Source organism: Hakea prostrata, chromosome 4, assembly GCF_041222555.1.
Source record: "Hakea prostrata isolate BN-2017 chromosome 4, UWA_Hpros_2, whole genome shotgun sequence".
In the NCBI taxonomy this organism is placed as follows: domain Eukaryota; kingdom Viridiplantae; phylum Streptophyta; class Magnoliopsida; order Proteales; family Proteaceae; genus Hakea; species Hakea prostrata.
In genome coordinates this window covers 20509030-20533119 of record NC_142603.1, presented here as the reverse complement: position 1 = coordinate 20533119, position 24090 = coordinate 20509030, and the positions used below count along the sequence as shown (strand labels likewise).

The 24090-nt window shown below is 37.9% G+C and overlaps 1 protein-coding gene across 1 annotated transcript; it reads right to left on the bottom strand.

Moving 5' to 3' along the window:
- Nucleotides 1–1305: 1305 nt before the first annotated feature.
- ATG18B (autophagy 18 B-like protein) lies at nucleotides 1306–23577 on the bottom strand. Its single transcript, XM_089152684.1, has 12 exons — nucleotides 23353–23577; nucleotides 23079–23152; nucleotides 22381–22454; nucleotides 22166–22275; nucleotides 21694–21785; nucleotides 21103–21215; nucleotides 6569–6688; nucleotides 5934–6079; nucleotides 4814–4927; nucleotides 4374–4439; nucleotides 4162–4227; nucleotides 1306–3216 (listed from the first exon to the last, which is right to left on the bottom strand). The coding sequence occupies exons 1-12, from the start codon at nucleotides 23415–23417 to the stop codon at nucleotides 3078–3080; spliced, it is 1179 nt and encodes a 392-aa protein (XP_089008810.1). The 5' UTR covers nucleotides 23418–23577; the 3' UTR covers nucleotides 1306–3077.
- Nucleotides 23578–24090: the final 513 nt, after the last annotated feature.

Genomic DNA, 24090 nt, shown 5'->3' with positions numbered 1-24090 from the left:
CAGAAGTTGGGTCCAACGATTCAATGATATCCGCCGATGGTAAAGAGTGCCATTAGAGCTTCAGTTAACAATGGCTGATGGAAATGAAATAATTCACTTAAAAATGGCTGATGGAGATGAAATACCTGGACTTTCTGTCACAAGCATCATAGATCTCACGCTAGTGCTGCTTCTGTTCATTTTTCTATTCATCATTCCCCACTCCTGTTGGTTATTAGGTGAATGGTGGCTCACCCTCGCAAGAATTTCTTTCGAGATCTCATCTGATTATGGTGAGCTACTTTGTTATGAAACTTGTCATGATTCTTGGGTTCACCATTTCTGTTATAGCTACATGGAAGTTTGGGACAGGGAACTGGGTGGAACTGAAGGATTGTTGGCGTGAAAGCGACTTCTGCCGGGATCAAATCTCTGCTGCTGTGATTGGTAATCCAATTTTTACTGCTTGCTGCAAAGGACCAGCAGCCTCTTGCAACTCTCATCCCTCAAATAACAGCTCTCCCATTGATCCAAACTGCCATTTGTGGAGCAGCACAAAGTTGAACACCTTTTGTTATGAGTGTCAATCATGCAAGGATGCTCTACACAATGAATTCATGCCGAGAAGGAATGGTTAGCTATATTATGTACCACTTATCTGGGGATTTTTCTCTTATTGTACATGGCTCAGGTCATTTCCTACTGGAAGAGTAGAAAACCCATCTCTACCAGGGTAGCCCCATCAAATGTTTGATCAAGCTTAGATCTTTCAAATGCAGGCATTACACTTTACTATGTAGTTGACTGATCACTCTGCAGTACACACAGCCATCTGCTTTGTAGTGTTCATCAGGGAATTTTCCTCTTGATGGGTTTGATCATTTCCAAAGCATATCAACAGTTAAAGGAGTTCTTTAAAACATTCAGAAAATAATCCTTGAAAGGAGTTTAATTACAAAACAAATGCAGAAGAAAAAGTCAATGATTATATTATCTTCACAGTTTTAGTTTTTTTTTTTTTTTTTTTTTTTTTTTTGTTTTGTTTGTGTTTGTTTTTTGTTTGGTTTTTATTACTGTTCAAATTCTGTCAGGGGTGGATGTTGATTTCATTTTCTTCAATGGGCTAAGCTGCTGTGTGATGGGCTTTTTGTTTGGGCTGAACCTAATATGTATGACACAGACACCCTCAACAATATGAGCTCATTACACTCACAATCTGTGAATCAGGGTAGCTAACACATTCAGTTAAAAAGAAATTGGTGCTGCCTCTATTAACACTGCTTATCATGTGGTGCATATGGGGTGTAAACAAATCGGATCCAAATCGGATAGTGGTAATACCATATCTGCATCCTATTATATTTGGACAGATTCATATAATATCCTATTGGTTTTTGGACGGATTCAGTCAGATTCGGATGATAATCCGAGTTATTTTTTTAAGTAGATTCTTTTAAATGGGCATGATACAAGTTTTTGACTACCTGTTTACATCTTTGTCGTTTTATTTGTGAGGGCTAGGTTTGAAATTTAAGAATTTAACAACTTTGGTAGCTATTTTAGTAGAAAATTTAGAAAAATAGTTAAATCACAGGAAAAAACATTTAAAAAAATAAGAAAAATAAATCCAAATAAATAACTTAATAGAATAATTTTATCGGACGGATAATAATCGGTAAGAATGTGGTATACCATATCTGCATCCTATTAGTAATCGGACAAATCCGGATATCCCTAAATGGATGCAAATGAATTCGGAAGCGGATTTCAGTTATTCATTTACACCCTTAGTTTGCAGTGGTTCCTATTCATCCTATTTGGAGTAAGGAGATCACACAAGATGGTAGAGAGAAGTGTAAAACATTTCTGGTTGATTTAAAATTCTCTGATACTATCGGATGTATGCAGACATTTGTATCATTGTATGGAACCACATTTAGTTTCTCATATAAGTGCTTTTTATATGTCAATGTGTTTTTCTTCCCTTTTCATGTATGTGCCTGTGTGTGTCTATATTCATCCAAACCTGGTATTAAAAGAAGGTTTGGCAAATATTCATAGGTGGTGCATTGAGACCTGGGGATTAACAATATGCTTGAAGGCTTGAGAGGAGAATACAAAGTTCTTTTCCTGTGAAGGAATAGATATAAGGGTGCAGACCCCATGTGTGGTAAGGTGGTGCAGTGGAGAGAAAGATATAGGTTCACAGATTCAGATACTGTAGAGAAAAGATAAGTCAGTTGGAGCAAAAATATACAGAGAAGGAGAGAGGATTTGACATGCAGCTCAAGGAGGAGCAGGGGATATTTCTTTGCTTAGAGTGGATGTTAAGAACCAGCATGTAATTTCTTAGCTACTAGGGCTACTAATATGGCTAGGATTAGTAAGTTAACTCTGCTAGTTAAACAATAATGTAGATATGTCTCAATCTAGTAATGATGGAATGCAGGTCAACCCAAACATAGGATGCTATCTTCCAAGTAGCAGATAACTGATCTAGCATTTACAGCAAATCTGCAATGTTTTAGATATTACTGCATGTTATCAATTAGAGTGTATTTTCACAAAAGAAATCAGAATGAAGGATAAAAAATCATGACACTAAAAAAGATTTCAAACATGAATATTAGACTTCTTATTGATAAGTTGACACCATTGTCTGATATTTACTCAAAACTGTAAATAGCAAACATGTGTGCTAGACAGTAAATGAAAGAAAGAACGAAAAAAAGAGAAGAGGGGTGGCAATGGGTAACTAGATTATAGGGAGAACCGGTGGTGAAGGCTTCCACACTAGCAGTCCCCCGCCCGGAGAGGGGGTTTTAAAATGCTAGTGTAAAAAATATTTATATACATTGAATAATGCCTCCATTTTTGGCTATACTGACCTTTTTACTCTCTCCAAGTCATTGGAAGTCTGGATGGCAACCACTCATTTGAATTAACTGGAAGTTGGATCCCTTTCTCCATTTCGTATGCCAGACACCAGATCAGCGTATGTCCCACTCTGTACAAATGCTCCCTTCATGAACTTCATTTTGTCAGTCTGTACTTCATTGCAGTTGAAATGTTGAATGAACTGGTTTCTCACATGATCATCAGTTATTAACATTATCTGGAGCTGCTTTTAATAAATTGAATTCACGTTCCAATTCCCAAAATGGTTCATGTATATGGTCAAAACTTAAGCTATACTCCTGGAAGTAACCATTGTCTGTGATGATTGAAATGCAGGCTCTGCAAAATCCAATGGAGGGGGGAAAATTTTAACCCATCTCTATTTTTAAATACAAGAAGAATATGTTATTTATGAACCAGAGCTAAAAACATCTACATAAATGAGTGAGCTATTTTAATTATCGCCCAAGACACACAGCATCCATCCATCCAGAATGTTTATTCAACTTGTTGAACATGCAAGATCTTAGAACCCTAACCTCATTATTGATCCTAGCAATCCTATTGCATGCATCGAATTAGGAAACTAAATAAAATCCAGACTGAGCCAGAACAATAAAGATCACAACCAGTAGGATGGATTTGATGTCATAACTTAGGTAACTGTAAATGAACAATCTAAATGACCAAAAAAATTAATAATTCTCAGAAATATTTCTTGGAAGCAGAAGAATAATAGCAATTTTAGACAAAACCAGAAGGTAGCTTAGAGGTCCAGATCCATATTCTCTCCCTGTACTTGCAGTTAAAGCCAAATAACATAAAAATGACAAAAAGAAAAGATTCTTCCACTTTTAGTGAAATGAAGAATACTAGTCTGTATCTGACTCTCTGCATGAAAAGTCATAGAAATCAGCCACATAAAAAGTTTGCATAGACCACTAAGCACCAAAAGCATTTCTTAAAAAAAACTAAATGCAATCAAAATTGTGTAGATATATGTACAGGTCTAGTTCTCGATATGCTTCAAAAAAGGTTGTATAACTCCAAGTCCTAAGCCAACCAAATTGCAGAGTTCAATACTAAACAAGTAAGAACAACATCCATAAATGTAAGTCAGCAAGTCTATATTGAGAGATACATATCATAGGCAACTCCATGGCAGTTGTGAGTAATAAATCAAAGGATTTTAACCTGACAGTTAAGTTGCCTAGGATCTACAGCCCTGGCTCTAATCTTGGGTCATTTTCATCTGGAACCACATGCAAAAATAAGAAAGCTTACTTAAAGGTAGCAACTTGGGAAATAGATGTGCTGGAAACATTGTCCATACTGCGGATCGTGGCACGGCTGCACATCAACACCAATTTAAGTAATTAAATATACCAAGAAAGACATTATCAGCAAAGCTAGTTGCATATGATCTGGAGCCCCCATGTTAAACTTGGGTCATTTTCATCAGTAACAAGGACAAGGAGACATATAAGAGAACTTACTTTGAAGTTGCAATTTGGGACACAGAGGTGCTGGCAACTTTGTCTATACTGCGAATCGTGGCATAACTGCTCCAGAATACCCAATGTAATTAATACACGTGTCAAAGAGAACATTAAGTTCAGATGCACACAAGTATGTAACCCAAGTAACTTAATGAGTCTATTAAAGCAATGTAAAACACTTGGAACATGTGAAAAATGTTTGGATCTCGCTGCTTAATGTTCCCCACTGGTAGCTCTGCCAGATGAAACCCTAAACATACCTTCTATGATTATTCATCAAAAAAATCTACTGTGGGAAATGCTAATAAATGAATCCAAAAGCTTTGCATTACATGAACCATGAATATACACTAATAATAATGTAGTGTTTTTACAGATACCCAACAGGTAAATTAACGTTACTTTAAATTGGATATAATGGCTGGAAACTGCTTCACCTTTTGACTCCTGGTGGGTTCGCATTACGAAATACATGGTGAAACCCAGGTTCAAAGGCATCATTTATCAAGTTTGGAATCATTGATCCAAGAAGGCTACTTGATCTTTTGCTTCTGTAAAATTATAAAAAAGAAACAAAATTAGAAGGTGTGATTTTACAGACATTCTGCAATCAAATGTATATAACTGGGTGGGCAATATAAATGAGATCAACACATGGCAAAATCCAAGCTATACTTGATCATAGTCAAACCACCCAAATCAGCTGCCCATGCAGCAGATAACCATGGTGCATGGAAAGAAGGTATCTCCACAGACCAACAGCAACAGTTTGCTGTATTGAAACAAGTCTTTGAAATGACAGGACTGGCAGCCTGGAAGTCTAAAGGATCTGAATCCACAGTTTCCTCAGATTATCCCTTTTCAAATGTGGTAAGTTTCAGTCCTATAGCTCATAACCTTATTCCATGTGACAAAAGAGATTCCAACCTTAATTTCTATATAAAAAAAGGGGGGGGCACCCAGTGCACAAGGCTCCCAGGGAAGGTCATTATCTAGACAACGTTACCCATGCTTTTGTAGAAAGGTTGCTTTCAGACTTGAATTTGTGACCACTTGGTCACAATGGAGCAATCTTACCATTGCACCAAGGCTCACCCTTGAAAATATATTGACCAAGAGAATAAGAGCTATCCGATGTGGACCATAGGATTGAAATTAAAAGAGAAATGTCCAATTGGCTTATGTTAATTTGCTGGATTTTCCACATAGTCCTTATGTTTCTAGGGTTGTTTAGGGCCCTTTATCTGCATGTGAAGGCTTCATTTTATTGGGAAGAAAAATAGAAGATCCTGGAGGCATTATAGTAAATGATAGATATATGGCATGCAACTTAAAAACTCCTTACATGGTAACATATGGTATAAAACTAAATAACATCTTATGGATCTTTATTTGTTTCCACGGAATATATTTAATGGTTAGTCCAAAAAAAAATAGAATCATACGAGTATTAGCACTGAAAAAGAATATGATAATTTGGGAAGGAATTTCCAATTAAATGCGTTTGTTTTCTGGTCAGTCAAATAAATGTCATTTCTTCACGAAGGGCATTCTCACCTCTGATCTAGGATAAATCCAAGAAAAAATGCATGAATAGAACCCGAAGAGCTTGTAGCAGTAAGAATATCTGGCAGTTCTGTAGATGGTCCAAATGACAAGGAATATATAGTTGACGGGTACGTCCCTCTTCTAAAACTATATGACTGCAACAGGAAGAATGGTTAGGTTGTATATACTGCAGACAACCAAAGATTTAAAGGCAAAAGTGACAAACCATTAATGATGATTTGAGTCTTTCTCCTTTTATTTTTTTTATTTTGATCCGTGCTATTATCAGGACACTAGTTGGTAGAAGTCAAGCAAGAAGGAAGAAGCCTGACGTCCACATAACATCTGGTGACTCTTCCTTTTTCTCTTTTGAAATCTAGGAAGTGAAGAACTGGTGATTACCAAATATGATGGTCAAACTTATAATATCCTCCAGCAAATTTTAGCATATAGTTTCATTTATCTAGGATAAAAACTTCCTTCGGAAACATTAAACAACTATATTAGCATCTCATATATCAATGATTACAATTCAAGTTTCATTTTCAGATGTGATAGGCAATTTATACCATCCTCCTTTATGGTATGGGACTGCATCAGAATTCCCTTGGTTAAGAAGAAAAAAATCAAGTGTAATGCTTCACCTTGGTTGCCTGTGAAACCAGATGAACCCTGATTATGGTTCCTTGTTCAGAAGCTGTTGCTATGTACATCCCATTGGAAGAAAGTGCAATAGCGACCAATGGTGAACGATGTGCGTCTATCTGTAATTTGCATCATATTAAACATGAATTAAAGTACAAAGGTAATAAAACTTACTGTATGTAACTGACAAAGGGAACAAAACATAAATCTGATATCTCACAACCAAAGGTTTAATTGCATATGGTAATTCATTTCAAATATATAAAAGAACCAATAGCAACCAAAAACAACAGAAGAGGGGGAGAGAAGAAGCAATCAGAAACAAAGACGAGCAAGAGAAATATGAAACATGTGGCAAAACAATCAGATTTCTGATTGAAGAATGCAATATCATATTAAATGCAGAATATCATTCCATTATCCAAAAATTCCTAGAAGACATTAACCTCCAATACATTGCAAAAACCATTAATGTTATATTGAAATTCCTGTTTCAGGCTCACATTAATGTAATCATTTTGAGTTTCTATAACTTTTTATGATTATGAGTATTGATGCTTCATCTAACTGCACTCATCACTTTATTTTGGTTTGCACAGATTCTTAACACTTCCTCATCTACAATCAATGCTTCAAGGAATTCACTATATTCCCATGATTTTCAAAAAATTCAGTCATAAGTCCAAAACAGTTCCATGTATTCCCTTGGTGAAATACCCATGATTACCATTGGATACAAATATTTTGAACTTGTGTAACATCTATGGTGGTTATGAAATATAATTGGCCTCAAGTATAGATCTATACATCAGAGACATCTGAAAATTGTTTGGCAACTGGTCTTCCCCCCGACTACCGATCTCTGAAGTTGCTCGTGGTAGAGCCATCACAGTGGATAACCCTGCAGATCAGGTATCTATTTTCACCCCCCCCCCTCTTTCCCCATTTATGACTCTTAACATGCACATTACTATATTCAAGATCCCCTGTGACCTTCCCCTGATTCTCCCTCAAAATCAATGGAACTCTAGCTCTCACCTCTGATTTTGTCTCACAACATTCCATGGTTGTCAAGGCAACAAGGCGAGGCAAGGCAATAGGGGGCAACAAAAACCAACGCAACACCAAGCAAGGTGACCCGAACCCAAAAATGGGCCTATGCACCTAGGCAGATGCTTTGACAACCATGCAGCACTCACATATTTCTCTCACCACAGTATCAATGATTCTCTCATCTCACGCCTACCTCTATCTCTTCCATCCACTGTTTTTCATCTCCTTAACCCTGATTTTCTTGGAGCTGGAACAACGATTTCCTCAAATTTGGACCAACTCCATTGTGGTTACCACGGTTTTCTTGCATCTGCATCCATCTCCCAACCAATTTTTTCCATATCTTCCACTCTCACCACTGTATCTCAACCATGATTTTCCATCTAACTCTGATCTCTGATTTTTATCTTTTCCATCATCCAACCCCTCTCTCTCTCTCTCTCTCTGGCATTCACCTTACCCATCTTTTTATCCCCTTATCCTTGCTTTTACCTACAAATAACCCCTTGATTTTTCTCACAGCTTCACGCACTTCAGATATTCCCACCCACAAACAAGTTCCCCTCTCCCAGCCCCCCAAGCCCTGAACCCTTCACACTGGTAACCATGGAATATTTCCGTCTATCCCAACCAAAACCAACCCGAAGATTTTCCAACAAGGGAAAGACATCCATTGCCTCCACCACCACCCCCCCCCCCAAAAAAAAAAATTTGAATAAATAAATAAATAAGCACTCCCCCACCATTCACCTTCAACCAACTCTAAAAGAATCTTTATAAACCCCCCCCCCCCCCCCCCCCCACCCCACCCACCCCCCCCCCCCCCACCCCCCCCCCCAACCACACCCCCCCCCCCCCCCCCCCCCACACCCCCCCACCCCCCACCCCACAACCCCCAAACCCAAAAAAAATAGAAAAAAAACAACAAAAAGAATATAAGAGGGAAGAAAAGAGCAACACCAAAAAAAAAAAAAAAACAAACACCACCCTTGGACAAATATATCGTTTATTATTGCAGGAGACTAGGGGTGTCAATTTATAGCCCGAACCATTAAAACCAAACTGCACCGGCCCGTTATTGCCCGAACCGAACCTTAATGGGCCGTAATTGGGCTAAGGGGTTGTGGAGCCCGCACCAACCATGAAACCGAACCGCAACCCATTATAACCTGTTTTGTAATTTTACATTAAATAGTATTTGAATCATTATATTACCATTAGGTAGTTGGTATAGACAATTAAAAAAAATTAAGCATGAATTCAAAGATCAAATAGTCATTTTACTACTTAATATCTAGGTTCTTGATTTCTATAGAATGGGTGGGTTTTTTTTAATGGAAATTGACCAATAGCAACTTTGCTTTCCATATAATTTTCGCTTTTGTTGTAGGATGCTCAATTGTTTCTTCTTGTTCTTTTTCTTACACACCATAAACCGTTAGTCAAACCGAATCTAAACCATTAGTTAGCCCAAACCCAAACCGCACCAAACCGAAACCGGTCAAAAACCGTTATTTTGCTAATGGGCCGTGTTTGGGCTTTTTTTTTTAAAACCCCACCCCCCCCCCCCCACCCCCCCCCCCCCCCCCCCCCCCCCACCCCCACCCCCCACCCACCAAAAAAAAAAAAAAAAAAAAAAAAAAAAAAAAAAAAAAAAAACACCCCCACAAGAGTAGGGGGGAGGGGGAGGGGGGCACCCCCACCCCCCCCCCCTCATAACGACTTTTGCCCCCCCCCCCCCCCCCCCCCCCTTTTTGGGGGGGAAAAAGGAGCAACAAGTTACCTATAAAAGTGGGAATACCAACCATGCAGACCTCTTCCTAATAAAAAGGGCAGATAGAACAATGTTTGGGACTATAAAGTTACCCCAAGAAAGAGCCTAACCACCCAGGGCCCAACATGGAACAGAGATCCTATATTTATGCCTCAACGCACAAATGCGAAGGAATAAGGAACATATGAAATCCAAGTGATGTAGCCCTTTTCATTGAATCTAGGCCTAGTTCTTTCAAGATATTATCCCAGCCAATTTTATACAATCCAAGGAAGAGTTTCTTGCAATTTCTGTTATGAGGTATTGGGTGAATATTTTAAACATGGGGTCCTAGAGTATGGGTGTCAAAATGGGCTAAAACTTGGAAGAAATGTAGGTAATGATATAGGGACATGATCCTCCAAGTTTGGAAGTTCAGATGGCTAAATTGGAATATGCAGTGTTAGTTTTTAGGGCTTTAAAAAATCCAAAAATTCAAGACATAAAAAACATGAAAGGGAAGGGGATGGGATATGACGGCTGCCACTTAAATGGACGGAGAAGATGGAATGGAATGTCTTGAGCAAAAGCTGAATCCACAGCTGCAAAGGAATCCCTGCTTGGCTTCACGAGAAACCCAAATCTCACGCACTTGGAAGTTCCAAGTTGAGAACCCTATTCCCAATGGATCAACAAAGCAAACAACCTTGAGCTTAAAAGCTGGATTTTATTAATCTGAATCTATGTAGCTATTAAATGTGATGGATGGCCTGTATAGCCTTACAGATGATGAAATTTTAAAAATTAGAAGTCCTAAGTGGATTTTAACTACTTGACTGAATAAAAAACTGACTCAAACTCACCTGATTGGATTCTAAATATGGGTGAAGCAAGATATGTGCTTGGTGTCAAGATTGTCAGAAATAGGCAAAAGAGATTACTGGGTTTATTTCAAGAAACCTATATTGACAATGTCTTAACTAGATACCAAATGCACAACTGCAAACCAATTGATACTCTAGTGGAGAAGGGTTTGCATTTGAGCCTTGATATGGGTCCTAAGATTCCAGAGGAGAAAACCAAGATGGAAAGAGTTCCATATTCCAGTGCAGTGGGTAGCCTTATGTACGCTATGATGTGTACTAGGCTAGATATTTGTTATGCAGTGGGTTTGGTTAGTCGGTACTAATCAAACCCAGGCATAGAGGATATTGAGATATCTCGGAGGAACGAGTAACTACATGTTGTGTTACCAAGGATCGGATTTGCGGTTAGTTGGCTATAGCGATGCTGATTGGGTTGGAGACATTGATGAGCGCAAATCAACCTTTGGATATGCTTTCTTGCTGAATGGCGGGGCCATTTTGTGGGGTAGCAAAAAGCAGACTTGTATATCCCTCTCGACCATGGAAGCAAAGTATGTGGCATGCTCAGCTGCAGTTCAAGAGGTTGTTTGGTTGAGGAGATTCCTACGACATTCTGGATTTGTGATGACATCCAAAGAGGCTACCCTTGTCTACTGTGATAGTACGGCAACTCTTAACTATGTCAAGACCCCAAGTATCATGGGAATACCAAACATATCGTTGAGATACCTTGTTGCATTATTCGGAGGTTGTACGCCTCTCTGTCGGATGGTAGCTGACCCTCTTACCAAACCTATAGCCAAGGATGTTTTTATTTTGATGTAAAATCCTTGGGCTTGCGTAGATTGTGACTTACTTATGTACTGAAACATTCTTATTATTGAGTAATATGAGTTCATTCCAGCGTTTATTTTTCCACTTTCTGTGTGATTATGTTCTTCTAGCATAAAACGAGATATGTCAATAGGCAAGAGAATGGCTCACTCAAACGAGCATTCGCCTCTGGAGCCTTGGAGGCGAGCAGAGATGAAACGGATTGTGAATGACTTTGTGTAGGTCAATTCATAATCATAATGTCGTCTTGATTTGGAATCAAGATGAGTTTCTCTATTGTGAAGAGAATCGACATGAATGTTCCCACTATTCATGTTGCCTATATGAGCCAGTGCGAGTACTTTATGTGGCGCTAAGGTGGCGACAATAAAGAAACTCGGGTTAGGCGCAAGAGGTTGTAACTAGACTAAGACCTGTATGGTATTGAGAGGGACATACATTCTATTGTGTATAGAATGCTCTACCATAGCACGTATATCATACTATGTGTGCTTAACGATCATTGGAAATGAGAAGATGGATCCTTGTTCTCTCATTGTGTGAGTCCTGGGCCTTATGGTCCATTAGTATTCTTAATGACTTTCGACAACATCATGAAACTAAGGGTCGATGTGGCTACTTTGGGGTGTTACCTATAGTCATGATTGATTCGACCTAAAGGGGCATTACCAAGAAAGGAGTCAATCCTGAGTGTAGTGATGGTCTGGGGTAAAAGGAAAGGTTTGATTCAACTACACCCTAAAAGTGTTTGCTGGTGCCAACTGTATGTGTTACAGTAGTGAGCATTTTAAGGACAAGAAGGTGATCTCTCAGAGGGATCGAAATACCTTTAGTCTGGTGAGTTTGAATAAACCTACGACACTATGGTATACTAATGCTTATTTAATGTGTTTCTTTAAATGATGTGTCATTCTGGGAAGGTTTCTAGATTGGGGCTCACGCGTGCAAGGTATATCATTGGTCGCACAACCCATTTTGCCAATATGACTTTTGGATGTTAGTGTTTAGGACACAAGTGATTTGTGTATCTGGGATACATAGTAGAGAGATCAATATATGTCTGGGTTATACATGTGTGTCTCAGACACACTGTGATAGAGAGATTGAATGTGAATATTTAAGATATACATATGTGTCTGGGACACATTGTAACAGAGAGATTAACACTTGCCCTTGTGCAAGTGGGAGATGTTGGGATTTATTAATTATTTTATTAATAATTTATATGCCCAAGGGCAGATCTGGAAAATCACTTTTAGGCGGTTACAAAATATATAAGGTTATATATTTGTAACCACCGTATCACTTGAGAAAACACATTATTCGTGTGTGAAATTTTCCAGAGAAAGGTGGCTCCCATCTCTCTCTCCCACTCTCTTAGAAACACAGGAAGGGCTTCCTTCCCTTTGCTTTAGATTTCTATATCATCCTTCCACGGCATATGGGTTGTGGAATTTATTCCCTTTCCTAGTGATTGTGGAATCAAACCGGTGGAACTTTGGTGGAGGAACGAGGACGTGGAATCCAGATTACTTCAGTTGCAGATATTCTATATTTAAGAAAGCGAATCCAAGTAAGGATCTTTCCCCTTCAATTAATTGATCAATTAATCTATTAATTCGATTAATTGAAGGGGAAAGATCTTTACCTGGATTCGCTTTCCTAAATATAGAATATCTGCAACTAAAGTAAAATTTGGATTCCACGTCCTCGTTCCTCCACCAAAGTTCCACCGGTTTGATTCCACAATCACTAGGAAAGGGAATAAATTCCACAACCCAAATGCCGTGGAAGGATGATATAGAAATCTAAAGCAAAGGGAAGGAAGCCCTTCCTGCATTTCTAGGAGAGTGGGAGAGAGACATGGGAGCCACCTTTCTCAGGAAAATTTCACGCACGAATAATGTGTTTTCTCAAATGATACGATGGTTACAAATATATATCCCTATATTTTGTAACCGCCTAAAAGTGATTTTCCAGATCTGCCCTAGGGCATATAATTTATTAATAAAATAATTAAAAAATCCCAACATCTCCCACTTGCACAAGCGCAAGTGATAATCTCTCTGTTACAGTGTGTCCTAGACACACCGTATATCTTAAATATACACATTCAATCTCTCTATCACAGTGTGTCTAAGACACACATGTATATCCCAGATATACATATATTGATCTCTCTACTATATATCCCAGATACACAAACCACTTGTGTCCCAGACACTAACATCCACAAGTCATACTAGCAAAATGGGTTGTGCGACCGGTGATATACCTACACGTGTGAGCCCCAAACTAGAAACCTTCCTAGAATGACACATCACTCAAAGAAACACATCAAAATTGCATTAGTATACCACAGGGTCCTAGGTTTATTCAAACTCACCAGACTAAAGGTATTTCGATCCCTCTGAGAGATCACCTTCTTGTCCTTAAAATGTTCACTACTATAACACATACAGTTGGCACCAACAAACACTTTTAGGGTGCAGTTGAATCAAATCTTTCCTTTCACCCCAAACCATCACTACATTCAGGATTGACTCCTTTCCCGGTAATGCCCCTTTAAGTCGAATCAATCATGATTATAGGTAACACCCCAAAGTAGCCACATCAACCCTTCGTTTCATGATGTCGTCGAAAGTCATTAAGAACATTAATGGACCATAAGGTCCAAGACTCACACAATGAGAGGAGCAAGGATCCATCCTCTCATTTCCAATGATCGCTAAGCACACATAGTATGATATACATGCTATGGAGGAGCATTCTATACACAATAGAATGTATGTCCCTCTCAACACCATACAGGTTTTAGTCTAGTCGCAACCTCTTGCGCCTAACCCGAGTTTCTTTATTGTCGCCACCCTAGCGCCACATAAAGTACTCACACTGGCTCCTATGGGCAACATGAATAGTGGGAACATTCATGTCAATTCTCTTCACAATAGAGAAACTCATCTTGATTCCAAATCAAGGCAACATCATGATTATGGATTGACCTACACAAAGTCATTCACAATTCGTCTCATCTCTGCTCGCCTCCAAAGCTCCAAAGGCGAATGCTCGTTAGAGTGAGCCATTCTCTTGCTTATTGACATATCTCGTTTTATGCTAGAAGAACATAATCACACAGAAAGTGGGAAAATAAATGCTGGAATGAACTCATATTACTCAATAATAAAAAAGTTTCAGTACATAAGTAAATCACAATCTATGCAAGCCCAAGGATTTTATATGAGAAATAAAAACATTCTTGGCTATAGGTTTGATAAGAGGGTCAGCTACCATCTGACTAGTATATATGTTCTTAAGTACGACTTTCTTCCTTGGTATAATGTCTCTAACAAAGTGATATCTCAACTGTATATGTTGGTCTTCCCATGATACTTGAGGTCCTTGACATAGCTAAGAGTTGCCGTACTATTATAGTAAACAAGAGCAGCCTCTTTGGATGTCATCACAAATCAAGTATGTCGTAGGAATCTCCTCAATCAAACAGCCTCTTGAACCGCAGCTGAGCATGCCACATACTCTGCTTCCATGGTCGAGAGGGATATACAAGTCTGCTTCTTGCTACACCACGAAATGGCCCCGCCATTCAGCAAGAAATCATATTCAAGGTTGATTTGTGCTCATCAATGTCTTCAGCCCAGTCAGCATCGCTATAGCCAACTAACCGCAAATCCGATCCTTGGTAACACAACATGTAATTACTCGTTCCTCTGAGATATCTCAATATCCTCTTGACTGCTTTTCAATACTCTATGCCTGGGAATGATTGGTACCGACTAACCAAACCCACTGCATAACAAATATCCGGCCTAACACACATTATAGCGTATATAAGGCTACCCACTGCACTAGAATATGGAACTCTTTCCATCTTGGTTTTCTCCTCTGGAGTCTTAGGACCCATATTAAGGCTCAAATGCAAACCCTTCTCCACTAGAGTATCAATTGGTTTGCAGTTGTGCATCTGTTATCTAGTCAAGACATTGTCAATATAGGTCTCTTGAGATAAACCCAGTAATCTCTTTTGCCTATTTCTGACAATCTTGACACCAAGCACATAGCTTTGCTTCACCCATATTTTAAAAATTATATGTTCTAATTGGACTTGGTTTTTACAGTTTAACCCTTTACAAGGACTTCTAATCAACTACGGTAAGGAGTAATTCAATAACATGCATTAGCCTCAACAAGGACTAATTATATAAAATGCATCAGCTCTAATAAGGACTCACTAAATAATATATACCAACTCCTGGAAGGGCCATGACGAAAAAAAATACTAAGTAAGGCATCTTCATACTCAAATCATGTACCCATCATTTGGGCCCATTAAGTTGGCCAATTAAAAAAAAATCCAATGGGGGCCCAATTGATGAACCAACCCCAAGCCTGATCCTAGGAAATGAGCACAATTTGGGGCTGAATCTGCATCATTAAGATAAGGTGATGGAGATTAAAAGGCAGTTGCTAAGGACATCTATTGATAACGTGGTCAAACAGCTAGACTTTAAGGGAGACACCAATGCAATGTTGGACGAGACAATGTTATCAAGAGGGTTGCTAAAGATGCACTAAGGAAAACATACGGTAGTTGCCAAGCTCCGATGAAGACTTGTTGATTAAAATTCTGATGTCCAACATCCATTAGGACCAAGAAAGATTTTTCTAAGACATGGTAAAGATCAAAATGAACAGAAGATAAAAAGAGGTATAATAATACTGATGCCAGAAATAAGCTAGGAAGATTGTGAGAATGACAAACATAAAGAAATATGAGGACTCTATATCAAACAGAACATAAAGGAGGAAAAGCTATTTATAAGATAGCCAAGATGAGAGAATAGAAAAGTAGAGATTTTGATCAGGGTGAGATGCATCAAGTACGATGATGGAGTATTGGCAAAGACTGAAAGTAGAGATTTTGATCAGGGTGAGATGCATCAAGTACGATGATGGAGGAGTATTGGTAAAGACTGAGGATAATGGATAATGCGAAGAAATAATGAGTATATCTATGATGCACCAAATAGATTGGATGGAGCCAATCTGGATGATTCCAATATTCAACAGGACAGCACACGTCATAGATATGTAAGAAAGGTCAGTGTGGTGAAAATTCAAAGGTAAGGAAGAGGAAGACGGATAGGATACCAGACCTAAATGAGATTGCAATATAAGTGTGGAAACCCTAGAAGGTTGTGGCATATGTTGGTTAGCCAAACTAATTCACAAGATTTAGACACAAGAAAAACGCTAGATGATCGGAGGAGAAGTGGTGCGATGTAACCCAGGAATACTGGGTCAGTCTTCAGGATCTTCTCTAATTAACCAGCAGTACTTTGGGTTTACTCTTACTCTTTTAGGTCTGATCTCAGTCAATTCTCAAGGACAGAAGTTGTCCTAGATCAAGTCTACCCTGCAGTTGTAGGTCTAGGGACTGGTCAGATGGTTCTAGGGTTTTAGGAGGGGTTGGCAAGGGCTAGCTGAGGGTGAGAATTGTAGACTTTATAGAATTCAGTTCAAAACGTTGCTGTAATTCTGAATTCAGAACTGACATCCAAATTAGGGGAAAGGGAAAAGCTACGTTAATGTTTATAGGGTTTCTACGGTTTAGAAATGATTTAGGGTCGATTGGGGTAGGGAATAGGTTTCTAGAGGTAGAAGTTGAATTGCAGAATTTTAGAAACTAATGGAAGTTGGTCCTAGAGGGAAAAGGAGGTTTTAGATGAGGGAGGGGAAGGGTGCGATCCTACTGCGAGAAGGATAGGGAAAAGGGGTTGGGAATCCTAGGGGTTTTGTGATTGGGAGAGGGCCTGTTGTCACAAGGAAGAGAGAGGGGAGGGGACTGTTGAATGGGGGTTATGATGGGTAATGGGGTACGGGAAGGGCTGGGATTTCACTTAATTGATGAAGAAGGGGGCTGTTGAAGGGCTGCTGGTTTTGAAGATGCTTCTGGGGCCGCCGCAGAGTTAAGGGAGGAGAAACAAGTTGAAATTCTTCAGAAAATAGCAAAGCTTCAAGAAGTGGAGACGTGGGGATCCCACAACACAATCTTGTCTCCAATCTCAATTTTACAACTCAGATAGCTTAAATTCATCTAACCTGAACTGTTACAACAGAGTAAATTCATCTGATCTGAACTGTTACAACAGAGATGGCTCACTTATAGCCTTGCATGAAGACAATTTGAAATAGAACTCAATAAACAAATAGAAGACTACTTAGGACTCAATTAAGAACTCAATTTGAAATAGAATTCCTTCTAAGATTAAGACTCTACTTAGCAACTAGAAGAGTAGTTCTACTTGGAACTCCTAACTAGAGACTTGCACAAGCAAGTTCCTACTTGAACAAGGAATCCAATTGGAATGGACCTACTTGGAATCCTAATTACATCAGGACTCTGACTACTAATTCAGTTTGAAAAACAAAAATAGATTCTAACACCTAACAGCATAGGGAAGGTAACTAGACCACTCTGGCCTCAAGGGGTGGTAAAATGACCAGAATATCCCTTAGGGAATTCGGTCAGCTATTGGTACTGCATGATTTGTGGGCTGTTTTGGGCCAAATTATGATGGGCCCTATACTGGCCAATCTTGGTTATATCATAGTAGAGTCCCGACCTACAAAAATAAGGGTAATGTCTAGAGCCACCATAACTATAGAAGACTTTCGGAGTAACACATTTGGAGCCTACTTGAGAAGAGACTTTAATGTGAACACAGAGACACCCCTTGGCCGAACCCTAGGAGGGACCCCTAAGCTGGCTCCAAAAAGCCCCCTTAAGCTGGCCAAACCAGCTAGTAAGGGTATTTAGGGCATTTTAGCCCTCTTTTCAGTGCTGGAATTATTTCCAGATTTATTTTCTAGAGTTCATGTTGGCTTTTATTTCTTAACTTGAGTTGTCTTGGAATTGGTTAGGTTGTTGAAAAGATGAGACTCTTGAATTAAAAAAAAAAATTCCTATCTTTTAGGAGGATCTTATCTTTTAAGAATTTACATTTGTTTAAGTATAGTTTTGGGCTGTTTTACTGTTCATGTGAACAGTAACATGAACAGTATTATGCCATTGTTCCTTGTTCCTTTTTAAATATACAACTCTATTTTCTATTTCTAGCATAGGAATCTTCCTACACAAATTTTGGTAATTTTTAGAAACCATAGTTTCTATTTTATGTTAGTTTCTATTTTTAGAACTTTCCTTTTTCAGTACTTTCTATTTTGGACAGATTTTAGAACTTAGAAGACTAAAAAATTCTGTCCACACGTTGTACTGTTTATTTCCTTTTAGAGGGCAAGATGGCTTGCTTCTCAAGTTGTAATCTAGACTATTGATATCTATAAATAAGAGGCAGCAATTCTAAGAGTGTGAAGCTAGAATCACAGCCCATTGTTGCTTCTTCTTCATCTCTTTCTTCTTCTTCTTCTTCTTCTTCTTCTTCTTCTTCTTCTTCTTCTTCTTCTCTGATTTCTTCTTCTCCATTATCTTTCAAGTTCAGCTACTGTTTTGATTGATTAAAGCTTGTTTTATAACAAGCTGTAATTAGAAGTTGTCTTTTAATAGTTAGTGATTAAGTGTCCTAGGGAATTCTTTTTCTAGTGGAATTCCTTAGATACAGTCTTAAGTCAATTAGTCTTTTATTTTAAGCTTGTCTTTAAATGTTAGATTCCAAATCAAGAGTCCATGTTAAGCAATGGGATCCTTGTCTGCTAAGGATCCCCACATAGTGTCAAAAGCCTTTTGAAGGCTAGTATTCTCTGAACTTCTCAGTTTGGATGATTGAATAAAGTTGACTAAGTTTGAGGATCAGGGTTTCTTAGTTGAGGGGGCCTTGGTTGAGTAAGAGTTTTGTTCAAAAGATCAGCACATTCCCCATCAAAATCAGCTTCTTCTTCTTTATTCCAGCCTTCCCCAATCAACTAACAAGCAGCCCAGCCAATTACAGAAGCAATCCAAGTAAGTACAGAATCTCCCTAACCTCCCTCACCCTGTCCCTACCCTATGACCCCTCCCCTTCCCCTCCAAACCCTCTCAGTCTATCTCTCTCTCTCTATCTCTCTTTCTTGTGGCAACAGAAAAGCAGAAAAATAAAAAAGGAGAAACAAGAAAGAAAAAAGAAAGAAAAAGAAAAGAAAGAATTGAGTTGCCCAAGTTTTTGAAGAATCCTTGAACTGTTTTCCCTCTAAAGTCTCCCTAATTTTCCCCTTTCAACCATTACCCATATGGATCAAAAATTACTTAGTTTCTTTCCATGAATCCTAGGAATAATATTTTCCCTTCCTCTTTAGTTTTGTTACATCACATATTGATTTTGGATATCCCAAAATCATTCCCATCATCTCCTTATAACCCATTTGTTTCCCAAAGTATTTCCATTCAACTCCCACCTAGTTCAAAGCTGTCCTTAGGATTCCCATACAATTTTTGAAATATTTGCTGGGATTCTAGGCAAATCCTGAATTCAAGGGAATGTTCCCAAGAAACCTTAACCCAAGAATTGGATTTACATCAAACTCAAATCTTGGTGAACCAATTTGGCTTTATGTTGGATAGATCCACAACAAAACATATCTCTTATTGAGGAAGTTAACAAAAGATATAGAGATGGCAATAAGGATCTCTATATGGCCTTTATCGAAATAGAAGAAGCCTATGACTAAGTTCCTAGAGACCTAATCCAGCAAGTTTTACGGGAAGAGTCGGGTGTTGAGCAAAATGTGGATGTAACTAAGGATATGTATGAGGGTATGGTGACTGGATGATATATGAGAGGTTATGGCAAGGAATTCCTAATTATGAGTGAGTTACATCAGGGATCAGCATAGACACTTAGCTTTTTGCACTTATCATGGATGACATAATCAAAAGCATTCAAACATGGTGTATGCTCTTCACCAATGATATCATTTCAATTGATAAGGAACATTAATGCAAAGCTAGACCTATGGAGATCAACCTTGACAATAAAGGCTATAATGTCAGTAAAATGACAACGAAGTATTTACTGTGTAATTTTGGTCCCACTACAGTGGAAATTGACATGGTGTAAAATGAGGAAAGAAGAAAACTGCAGTCACAATTTCAGATATCTGAGGTCAATGATAAATAAATAACATAGTGGATGTTGTTTCTCAAAGAATCAAAATGGGCTGGTTGAAGTTGAGAGGTGTGTCTGAAGTGACCTTGACAATAGAAGGCTTTAATGTTGGTAAAATGACAATTTACTGTGTAATTTTGGTCCCACTATACTGGATATTGACATGGTGTAAAATGAGGAAAGAGGAAAACCAAAAAGTCACTATTTCAGATATTTGAGGTCATTGATAAATAAATAAAATAGTGGATGTTGTTTCTCAGAGAATCAAAATGGGCTGATTGAAGTTGAGAAGTGTGTCTGAAGTGTTGTGTGACCAACGTATTCCTTGAAAGCATAAAAGGAAAGTTCTAGAGGACTGTAATAAATAGAATGTTGGGCAGTAAAGAGATGTCATATTGAAAAGCTACGTGTAGCAATATGAGGATGTTTAACTGGATGTGCAGGAAAACTAGGAACGAAAAAGAAACAAATGAATGTATTAAAGCTGAGGTTCTTCTGACTTACTATGCTTTGCCTCTTTCATCTTTCAATTTTCTTTTATTTTCCATTATTTTCCATTTTCCATTTTCCATTGCTTGTGTCACTTCCCATTCTCATTTTCCCTTCTTTTCATTCCCACTTGTTTGTTTAGACGTTAGTTCTACCTACTTTCTTTTGTTTGGGTCCACAGAGCTGACCCATTAAGTTGGGATAAGGGTAAGTTTGTTATTGCTGTTGTAATTCAAATTTCTTGAATAACCACTTACAAGACAGAAGTTAAATTGCAGTGAATATTTGAAGTGAAAATGGACAATAACAAATTAGCGACTGAAAACAATAAAGCAAACAAATCCATAAAGCTCATAGACAGCAAATTGTACGATACCCATAAGTGATATACATTACACAGGTCTCCAAAAAAAAAAACTAACCTCACAATGCAATTGGAGTTCCATCACATTATAAACCAACACAGATCCTTTTGTTGTACTTGCTGGAAGAGCTAGATAGCAACCATCTAAACTAGGAGAAAATGCACAAAGCCCTGAAATAAAACTTGCATGTAAGGTAACTGAAGCAAATTGGCTGTCAACAAATAATACCAAAGTTTGCATGAACACAGATATACAATGCTAGAACATAACAAAGTCAGCGAAATAGGAGCATAGCACAGAAATACTCATTCCATCCCGCAAAATAGCCTTATTTGAGGTTTTTCCACCATTCTAAAGTTTATTCCTTGTATAAACCAAGATATGAGCATTTTGAATTTTGCATAAGGCCCCTATGTTATTGTCTAAATGTTTATTATATACCGTAATTGAATGAGGATGAAGTAAATACAAAGTATTATTGAATAATTGACTTGGACTAATGAGTGATCCAGTGCTCAAATAAATCTGTCTTCAGAATGTAGGGTCCCCCCCCCCCTCCTCTCAAGTCCCATCCAAACAAAAGAAAAGGGAAAGAAAAAAATTCTTTTGGGAGGGAGGGAGGAGAATGTAAAAGAATTATAATCTTACCTTTTGCATTTGGCACAGTATCTACTGTGTCCAGGATGGCAATACTGTTTGAATCATATATGAATGTCTTTTCTTGCAATACTACAATAAGCCTGCATTTGGATTTATTGAACTAAATCAGATTATATAAGATATTTTACATATACATAAGAGTCAATCATCTTGTTCAAGTAACTGTGATCAATTTTTTCACTCTTGAGCTCACAGGCATACAGAAACAAAGAGTTTTATCATAAAGATGATGGAAATGTAGATCTAGATAGGCTACTCAGTTATATTATAAGGTCTGAATAATCCTGTCAAATATTAACTAAACCAGAAAACTGAGCTATCTATAAATGCTCTTCAATCTGGACAACTCAAAATGTTTTTGTACTAGTAAAACTATTCAAATGCTACCAAGCTGATTAACTTCATTTACATAGAGAAGGGTGATGCATCTGATGGTAACCAATATGTTAGACATCCTGACCTCTTCCGATTTAAACGAACAGCAATAATTGATGTCAAGAAATTTAGCTCCCTAAGTGCAGTACCAGACACAGTATTGAACAGGCAGAGCCGACGTGGGGACAATGATGCCTGTTGCAGCAGACAGTTAAAGTCATAACAATCAACCATAATATACTTTGGAGAACAGCGTATTCTCAAAATAGAAGCACAGAAGAATAAGAACCATGTAAATACCTGCTCCCCTGCTCCTACAATGGCAAGAAGACTTGTACCATACAGCATTTCAACGATGCTAAAAGCTCCAATTGCTAGCATAATATCATATTCCATCAGGATAGATTTAATAATGATTTTAACTGCCTCTCATAGTATCATCAATTGTACATGGTACATATACTGAGCTATACTTTTCCTAGTTGAATAAGTCCAAGTAAGGAATATGACAATCATATACACATATTTGACTTCACCCAAAAGAAGAAAAATATATATATTTGATAAAGAATAACAAGGCAACTACGAACAAAGAAAAATTATGTAGCCAGCAGACAAGGCTTCCTCCACTGTGGGGTCTGCAGAGGGTTATAATGTACGCAGCCTTACACCTGCTTTTGCAGAGAGGCAGTTTCCAGAGTCAAACCAATGACCAGTTGGGCACATTATTCTCTACTTCTGAAATAAAAATTCACCATATTCACTTTTTTAAGTCAATGACGAATCAACTAGCCCAAATTTAGAAGTAACCTATCTGTAGCTACAATTCTTTTTCTATCCAACCCCGGGGTTATTCAAGATTATAAATTTATGGGTTTTCTCAAAAGTACTGGTCTAAATAGCTGGGACAAAAAGGCAGTGTATATCAATGAATTCGATCCTTCAATAGAAATACAAATCCAAATAGAAATACAAATTTGGATTTGGTATTAACTGACCTCTTTCATAAAAAACTTTCCCAGTATTGCAGTTGAATATCTTGAATCCATCCCTAGTTCCAATAGCAAAGCAACTGCAATTTGATAGTATTGCAAGTCAATATTCATGGAAATAACACTGAAGAGAAGAAGACAACAATCACAAAGAATGGATTTTTCTTTTAATAAACATATCATATAAACCCTCGTTTAAATTTCATAATCAAACCGTTTCTGAAAAAAAGAAAGTCATCAAAATCTTAACAGTTTGTTCGTTTAGTGAGAGGAATTTCACCTGTTATCTTGATTGAAAGAAGCACAGAGAATCACAGAAGCTGAAGAAAAAGACTGATTTGCCATTGAATTGGACTCTGTTGGTGGCCTTATGCCCAAAATTCCTTTCCAGAAAGGAAGTTCTCTTCTGTTTTCCTTCCTTTCTGTCCCTTGTTAGTTTCTCGCTTTCCTCTGGCTCTGCTGTCTTTCCTTTGTTTTTATGTTGTTCGGTGTTTTACTCATCGCACGATTCTGTCTTCCTACGTTGACGAGTAAACAAGTCCTGGTGGGTCTCAAACTTAATGAAACGGCTTAGATTTTCTTATTTCTTCTTTTCTTCTTTTCTTCTTTTAGTTTTTGGAAATTTCCGGCACCACCTTGATTTATGATCATTTACCCCCTAAAATTAATATCGCCCCTTAAGTTATTCAATTTATCAATTACATCCCCTACACATTAGAAAAAAATTATATATCAGATTTCCTATAAGATAAAAACATATCAAAGCCTATCTTAAGAATTCACAGATAAATAATTATGTAAGCAAATTAAATATTTCTAAAGAACTATAACAACCTTGAACAAAAAACCCATGCTTTATTAGTTTTTGTTAACCATCTATGATTGTTTTCTCTCCCAATCATAAATTCTTACAAAATTTGAGAAACATGATTATGAAGAGCCTTTCTAAACTTAGGAGGAAGAGTTAGAATTTCATTTGAGAGAAAATTCTTCCACATTCAAATTAGTGAGTATGAGA